Genomic DNA, 7,749 nt, shown 5'->3' with positions numbered 1-7,749 from the left:
TGTATACCTCCTGCAGGTCACGTGAGGTATGTCGTACTTCCTTAATGCTCAGGTCATAATCCCTGCTTAACTCACTGATCATCCCGCTGAGCATACCCAATGATTCTGCCTTAACTCCCCGCATCGTCACGTGAGGCTGACAGGATAAGGTCTGTAACACCACTTCTGTCAAGCCCCTGGGAGGCTGGGACTCAAACCCAGAGCCCAAAGAGCAGTCAACCACAACCACAAAGATACAGGCCAGGGATGCCTTTCAAAGGTGGCTGGCCTGCATTCCACCACTATCAATGGTAGTCTACACAGATGGGTCCAAAGGAAAGGACAGCAGCGCTGCAGGTGCCGGCTGGGTGGGCTACTGCAGAACCAGCAAGGCCAAAATCTTCAGCGGACATGTGAGGCTCCCCAACCATGAGGTCTTTGATGCAGAGGCTCAAGCGGCCCTGCTAGGCCTACAGGCGGCCCTTAAGGATCCCAAAGCCCAACATTCCACAAACATATATATCTATCTGGACAACTTGGAAGCAGCACAGCAACTCCAAGGCCAGCCCAAAGGATCAAGTCAACCAATTTTCATGAACTTTCAAGAAGCTGCATAGACATGGCCACAACTCTCAAGAACACCTGGTGTGACGGCTCAACGACCAGGCAAACAGTGCCAACATGCCAAAAGATGCCATACAAGCAATATGGACAAACAAGGGCTCAAGCCGCATTGCACAAATGCTTATATAGAGACTGTACTCGCCAGATAGATTTCCTCTCCTTTTTCCTTCCCAGATTCGATATTCTCGTTGATGGCTACAATAGTCAAGATAGGAATTCAGTTCGTTATTATCTTCTATTCCGAGCCCGTGACACCTGGCATACAGGCAGGCACAGTACAGGTGAAATGGGTTCCTGGACACATAGGCATTGAAGGCAATGAAGCAGCTGATAAAGAGGCCAAGATTGGTTGTCAGGCTCCCCTAGAGCTCCCCTCAACACCTGCCTCAATCGCTGCTGCCAAACGGGCAGCCAAGAGGACACACTGGCAAGGTTTCACCCGCTACTGGTCAGATAAAGCCCCCAAACGCTATAAGGACCTCGGAATAGGCCTAGAAAAACGTCCCCCGGAGCTGCTCCTCCCAAGAGCAGCCCTGGGCCGTCTCCTAGCTGCCAGGAGCGGCCACGGAGACTTTGCAGAATACCATGAGCGCTTTAAACATGAGGACACTCTGCTGACATGCTCATGCGGCCGCAGAAAGGAGCCATCCCACTTCTATCACTGCAGAGAGGGCCGAAAAGCAGCAGCACATCCATGGGGCCACAAGTCAGTGACTGAGATTCTCAGCTCAACACACACACACACACATACACACACACACACACACACACACACACACTACTACTAAGACAATGGCCACCTCCTGATGAGCTTTTAGTAAAGACTTTTGAGCCCCAAGTCAAATTAATTTCTAGCTGACAGGGCCCTAGGAACACCAGTACCCTCACCTGCAACGAATTCTACGTTCCGCCATGAACCATACGCGTGCGAATGCCGATAAGGAAGGATTCCAGAGAATGTGCGAATATTTCACCTACCGAGCTGAAATGCTCCGGTCGCTGGACGAGGAACTCCGAGGGCAGCAATACCAACCCGCAGACAACACGAGCAGAAGCCAAAGCATGGGGCATGGAGACACTGTGCTTGCTTCAGAAGGGCCTGGCTCTGTGGAGCAGTAAAGTTCGTCTTTTCACCCTACCAGTATTATATTTATGAGTTGGTCATTCCTGTGCTTCAAAGCAAATTGTCCTTGCGGCTGATTGAGGTCCCAAGGGGACTCCGGTATACCAGGAAACCAACTAAAATCAATCTGGTAGCAACAATATTCAATTCCTAAGAGTCTCTCACAACGCGTCAGACAAAGTCAAATATCTCACAGTAAACCTGAAGAAACTCCCACGCCGTTCCGCTGTCTCCTTCATCAGCAACCACCAGCTCCTTGTTGTCGTTGCCGCCCACTTGCATTGCACGAAAGCCACCCCAATGCTTCACAAGCAGCTCATGGCCGCCATCTGAATGCTGACGGACACAAAAAAACTCCCATTCCCTGTGGGCCTCAGCCTTTGCCATAAAGCGCCAGTTCTTCTTCTTGTTATCGTGCCCAATAAACTCTCCGGAGACTGCATTTTTGAAGCCCAACCAGCGGTCCTTGTTTTCGACGCAGCGCCAGTGACTGCCACGCCCATTATCACAATTGACGAATGCATTCTCCTTATCCCCAGGGGCCAAGCCTAACTTGCCATCCTTGAGTGTGATAGCGAGGCCGCTCTGAGGATCGCGAATGATGAAGGTCGCTCCCTTGTAAGGAGCGACTGCGGCAGGTGCAGGATACGGCGGTAGTTCAGGGTCAGCGTATGATTCAGGTAGGCTGGTATGCGTGGGCGTCATCCCAGGTTCGTCTGAGGAAGTTGATAAAATGTCAATATTCTCCATGAGATGGTGTTGTTGGAGTGGTGATTGTGATGGTACAAGAGCGAAGTTGAGATGCAGGTCTTCAGGTGACCAGAGATGAGTAAAGAGTATAGAGGAGCTAACCTAGGTGATCTCAATGCCCATCAGAGAAAATGAACCTGAGCTGGAGGTGAGGGGGTGCGAGCCAAAGTTGAGTTGGGACCAACCTTGGAACACAAACAGAAGGGTCGGGGCTTGCATTCCAGGTCACGAGGGCGGGGCATCTTGCTGAAGACCTCCTTCACCACCTGGCACAAACAGGCCCAATAAGGCACAAGTACAATTCCGGGGGCTGTCTGGGTGCCAGGATATAATTTCTCGTACTGAATTCTGCTCCAATGTGTCCTCATACAACGGTCAAAATGGATCAGCTCCCCATCTCCACCGACGCTCCACCCGCAGCCCGCCCGCTTCCTCCCATTTCGTACATAATTCTCCCAATTAGGATGCATAACTCGACGATTCAGCGAATAAAATAACTAGTCAACTAACTTACGATGATATTTTTGCCAACTTGTGGAGCGATGTACTAAAACGGATTAGTTAGCGCATTTCGGATCTCCTTTCCGAGAATTTAGTTGTAAGTGTGTGGAGGTATAATTGATTTCGAAAACAACTACAGAGTATAATGATTTCGTGCAGCAACATTTCCAGGATATCTCATTGTCGATATCCCTCCCTTTATCTGAATATAGCTATTGTACTTGGAGGTACATGAATATGCTCGAAAGTAAGGACATCAGCGTCCAGATTTGGGCGTAGAAAGCCATTCAACCGTAGGAAAATATAAAGGCTGCGGTAGTCTTCGGAGAGAAAGCAATCCTCAACTGCTCCCACTTCATGAATTGGGATTAGGCTCATTAAGTCTTGATCAACAATGCAGCAACGGTAGCTTCGTGGAAAGTTTGAATGCAATAAGAGTTTTTGAACATGTTTATGCCATATCGAGCCCGGTTTGTCAATGCGGACCATAACTATTGGTGGGGGATACATAGATCAACGTAAAGCCTAGAAGCAAGTTAGATTCGATAATTTGAAAAAATAACTTGGCAGGGTTGGGAACTACTTATGCTTGATCTGGATATTTAACGAAGACCAGCGAATTGAAAAGGGCCTACAATCCAGGAAAAAAAAGTTATAATGGTATATGTCAGACACTTTCCTCCGAAAAGTCTTCTTGTTAATCAAAATTATTTACTCTTTCCGCCATGCGAGCCCTTTCCTCTTGTGTCTTATATGTGATAAGCTTCTGTTTTTGCCTTACGTCCGCACTTATGGTAAGTCTCAATCCATTTAGTCATACCATGTCTAGTTTTGTCATTAATTTCAACAGATTGAAGGCATCGATATTGCAGATCTTGACGGAGAAATTCAAGACCATGGATACGTCCGCAATTATAGTATGCCAAGAATCTGACATTGATGCATAGTAGCTAATTGATATTCCAAACAGGCTTGGAATCCGCTACCCTGCACCGAACTTCATTATTGGATGTAACTTTGCCCGGTCAATTTTGCCATGGCTATCAGCAATTGCCAGTTCAATCTAAAGGACGGCCGCGATTAAGAGCTTCTCCCGGTTCAATACTCAACCCACGTTGTTTAAAACATGGCCCTATAACGTCAAGGCAGACCAATACAGAGAAAGGGGTTATTAGCTGGTATGGAACACAGGAACAGTGGACACCAGACTCCAGAACATTCTCCGATGTCCTGAACTTTCAACAAGGAATTGGTGGACAGCGTAAGGCAATCATCCCATTCAGAAACAGCCCATGGTTAACAAACTCAAGTTTTGGCAGTCGACTCTCCTTATAGTGATGGCAACACCATTTCCACCTCTTCATTTACAATTCCACCTCACATAGAAGTTGGCAGCCCTTATACTGTGTACTGGATGTGGAATACAACAGAGATAGTAGACCATGGCTGGCTGGTATACTCATATATGCCCAATGACATCGCTCCGTGCTAATGGGAAGTAGGTATACACATCTTGCATGGATATTGACATTGTGGAATCAGCAAGTGCTACCAACAAATATTTAATTCCCGGCACTTCAACATGCCCAGTTCCACCATTCGCAAATACCGAGCTATGAAAACCCAAGCAGCCCCCCGCGCGGGGGGCTACCTGTATTTAGATGATAGATGGTAGTTTTCGCTAGACGATAGGCAGTTCCGATCTGCCCGTCGTATGTCCCGCACCGGGACCAGGGCTTTTCCGCGTCCGAGGTCTTTAATCCAAGGATGCGTGGAAAGACCCGAACCTCGACGTAAAATAGAAACACACACACACACACACACACAACTACTACTGGCACATCATTCTTCTTCTTCTTTCCTCATGTTGATTATTCTCGTCGATAGCTACCTAGGTAGAGCACATGAGTTGATCTTCCATTATCCCAGCTGAGCTCCGTGACACCTGGATGGGTGACCACCAGCGAATTCTGGCTGTTGTTTGTTTTTTTATGCCTCGTTCGCGCAGCAAATGAGGCTGTCTGTATATAATCTTTGTATAATGAATGGAGCGATTAGATCCTGCACCCTTTTTTTAAGCCGTTGAATCATAAAGCTCCTGATTGGTCCAAGGACGACATCCGCCGGCATAGCATTCCTCCGGTCAATAACTCAATATCCCGGAATGTTCAAGACTTACAAGAACCGCAAATTAACAAATCTCATTACTTTCCTTATATTAAACAGAAAGTCCTTCTGACCAGGATACCAGTATGGAACCCGTCGGTGATCAAAAGGTAGAAGCCCCCAAAACCACTCATTTTCGCCACAAAACTAACATCCCATAGAAAGAAAAACTAGCCCGGATTCGCGAAAACCAGCGCAAAAGCCGTGCTAGGAAGCAAGAGTATACGCGCGAGCTGGAGCAGCAACTTGCTTTGTTCAAAGAACAGGCGCATCAGAAAGATGTCGAACATCGATTAACTGTTCAAAGGCTAGAAGCTGAGAACGGACGGCTGAAATCTCTTCTGGTTGCTGTGGGTGTGCCGGGTAGTGTTGTTGAGGGGTATTTGCGGACAACGGGGGAGTCTGAGATGGTTCGGAAAGTTGCGATTCCGGCTTTGAAGAGGGCTGGGGCTGGGGAGTCGTCGTGTCGGAGTACGTGTTCTGCGGAAAAGGAAACGAGTGGCGGTGCGGTTTGTTGTGGGAAGTCGGAAGGATCGGTGTCTATTAGTGAACCGGAGTTGAATCCTGATATTGGGACGGATATGGCTCGTCCATCTGTGTCTCTGAGGAGCCGGATATGCGAAAGTGTGGTGGATGATCCATTATTCCCTACTAACGAAGACGTCCTCAATACCACTCTTTGTGCGATTGCGGAAGAGCTTATTAGCCAGTATAATACCCGCGGGGTCGATCTGGCAGAGATACAGAAGAAACTCTGGGTTGGCTTTACGAAGAGTTGTGCTACGGGGGAAGAATGCAGGGTGCAGAATCATATTCTTTTTCAGGTTTTGGATGAGATCAGTGGTGATTGATATCTACCATCCACCCGAAGCAATTAACTATTACTATATCTTGGTGATTTTCATCTATGCCGCCCATTTATTCCGCTTTGCAGCCCATTTCACGACATAGACCAAACCTAGCAGCACGGGGACCTCAACGAGAGGCCCAACTGTCGCAGCTAGTGCTTGATCACTATCCACGCCGAAAGTTGCAATGGCCACCGCAATCGCCAGTTCAAAGTTGTTGCTCGCAGCGGTGAAACTCTGCGTGCACGACAGTCGATATCCGAAGCCACACCGGCGCGTCACCAGCAGAGTGATCAAGAAAATAACAGCGAAGTAGACTACAAGCGGCGCTGCCACTCGTACGACCGACACGATCTGATGCACCACTCGTCGTCCTTGAGAAGCAAAGAGGACTATGATTGTGAACAAGAGTCCGATCAACGACAATGGGCCGATCCACTTGACAAATTTCTTCTCGTACCATTCCTTATTGACCAGGAATATCAGCGTGAAGCGAGTAACGATGGCTGCGCCCAAGGGTATGCCGAGGAAGACGCCGACGCTTTTGGCGACCAGCGAGTAGTCGATGTTGAAACCGCTGTCTGCGCCGCCGATGACGCGCACGAAAAATATTGCAAGGGGGGCAAATAAGACCATCTGCAGGATCGAATTGATGGCAACGAGGATGGCGCAGTATTCGTTATCGCCGCCGGCGAGTCCTGTCCAGACGAGTACCTGGTGGTGTCAGCAGATGAATTCAACTTTGCATCTGTATGGAGAACTAACCATCGCAATACACCGCGCAATGCCAACCAAGATCAAACCCTCCCTGAGACCTCTTTCGTCTGGTAGGAACGCCCACGCCAACGCAAGCTGTATCAATTTAGCACATCAACACAACAAATATCAGCCATGGATAAAAACAAACCATGAAAAACGGCGCAATGATCCAATTCACCACAACACTGAACCCGACCTGAATCCAGAGGGCTTTCTGCCGAAATGACCGGTGGAGCGTCTCGTACCGCACTTTGCACAGGATAGGATACATCATCACCAGCAGACCAACGGCTTTTTACGTTAGCCCATCGCCTTATTACTCCAACTTCTCAGTAAATAGACCTACCAATCGGTATAGAAACGCCAACGAACTTCCCCCGTTCCAATGCCTCCCTGGTATCGGGCACGAAGTTACCTAGAAAAATTCCAATTGCCATGGCGAGGAAGATCCAGAGGGCTAGGAGCTTGTCGAGAAGTCCCAGCTGCTTGAATGCAGAGCTTGGTTGGTGATTGTCCGGAGAGTCATGCTCATTGCTGCTTTCTTTGCACAGGGTGCAGGATTCTGGATCATCTATGGAGTGCCGCTGCACTTGATCTTTTGCTGGAGCCATCTGATCAATCTGAATTAATCTTTATTTTGATATGACGAATTTTCTTGGTTAAATTGTCGCCATGACCTGCTATATATTTCTACTTTGCCGTGTACTTGGGATTTACAACTGGTTGGCCAATCAACGTGGAGCAATGACATTCATCAGTCACGTGAAATTCTGCGGTTTGAGTATATTCCTGAGGCAAACAGGTGTTTGTCCCTAGATCCTGGGATTCCTTATCTTGACCTCCTCTGGTGCTTTCATTCCTTGAGATGTCATACAACACTACTGAAGAGGTGGCAACCAATGTGGTGTGTTTCCATTGTTCTGGACATGCGGAGCCGCAAGTCAGAATGCCCGCTAAACAACGTCATCTCCCCATCAGCTCATGAGCTCCTCCTGAAAC

The 7,749-nt window shown here is 48.2% G+C and overlaps 5 protein-coding genes across 5 annotated transcripts; 3 read left to right on the top strand and 2 right to left on the bottom strand.

The window, feature by feature from the left end:
- Positions 1–212: 212 nt before the first annotated feature.
- ASPGLDRAFT_44117 (uncharacterized protein) lies at positions 213–820 on the top strand. The gene has a single exon (XM_022545956.1). It carries the CDS (start codon positions 288–290, stop codon positions 594–596), a length of 309 nt encoding a protein of 102 aa, XP_022403025.1. The 5' UTR covers positions 213–287; the 3' UTR covers positions 597–820.
- Positions 821–1,915: 1,095 nt separating this feature from the next.
- ASPGLDRAFT_102845 (uncharacterized protein) lies at positions 1,916–2,356 on the bottom strand (the record flags this gene model as incomplete). The annotated part of the gene is made up of 1 exon (XM_022539433.1): positions 1,916–2,356. A coding segment is annotated over one exon (441 nt), but the record flags the coding sequence as incomplete, so codon positions are not given.
- A 1,360-nt stretch (positions 2,357–3,716) lies between these two features.
- ASPGLDRAFT_1214770 (uncharacterized protein) lies at positions 3,717–4,781 on the top strand. Its single transcript, XM_022540245.1, has 5 exons — positions 3,717–3,771; positions 3,828–3,894; positions 3,948–4,238; positions 4,288–4,430; positions 4,480–4,781. The coding sequence occupies exons 1-5, from the start codon at positions 3,769–3,771 to the stop codon at positions 4,594–4,596; spliced, it is 621 nt and encodes a 206-aa protein (XP_022403023.1). The 5' UTR covers positions 3,717–3,768; the 3' UTR covers positions 4,597–4,781.
- A 448-nt stretch (positions 4,782–5,229) lies between these two features.
- ASPGLDRAFT_33247 (bZIP transcription factor) lies at positions 5,230–5,994 on the top strand (the record flags this gene model as incomplete). The annotated part of the gene is made up of 2 exons (XM_022544282.1): positions 5,230–5,253; positions 5,305–5,994. The coding sequence occupies 2 exons, from the start codon at positions 5,230–5,232 to the stop codon at positions 5,992–5,994; spliced, it is 714 nt and encodes a 237-aa protein (XP_022403022.1).
- Positions 5,995–6,021: 27 nt separating this feature from the next.
- On the bottom strand, positions 6,022–7,599 carry ASPGLDRAFT_1214706 (arsenic resistance protein). The gene is made up of 4 exons (XM_022540243.1): positions 7,097–7,599; positions 6,899–7,041; positions 6,757–6,843; positions 6,022–6,705 (listed from the first exon to the last, which is right to left on the bottom strand). Exons 1-4 carry the CDS (start codon positions 7,359–7,361, stop codon positions 6,049–6,051), a joined length of 1,152 nt encoding a protein of 383 aa, XP_022403021.1. The 5' UTR covers positions 7,362–7,599; the 3' UTR covers positions 6,022–6,048.
- Between the last annotated feature and the right edge of the window lie 150 nt (positions 7,600–7,749).

This window comes from Aspergillus glaucus (assembly GCF_001890805.1).
Source record: "Aspergillus glaucus CBS 516.65 unplaced genomic scaffold ASPGLscaffold_5, whole genome shotgun sequence".
In the NCBI taxonomy this organism is placed as follows: Eukaryota; Fungi; Ascomycota; class Eurotiomycetes; order Eurotiales; family Aspergillaceae; genus Aspergillus; species Aspergillus glaucus.
Note: the sequence above shows the minus strand (reverse complement) of the source record. Positions and strands in the feature narration are given on the sequence as shown.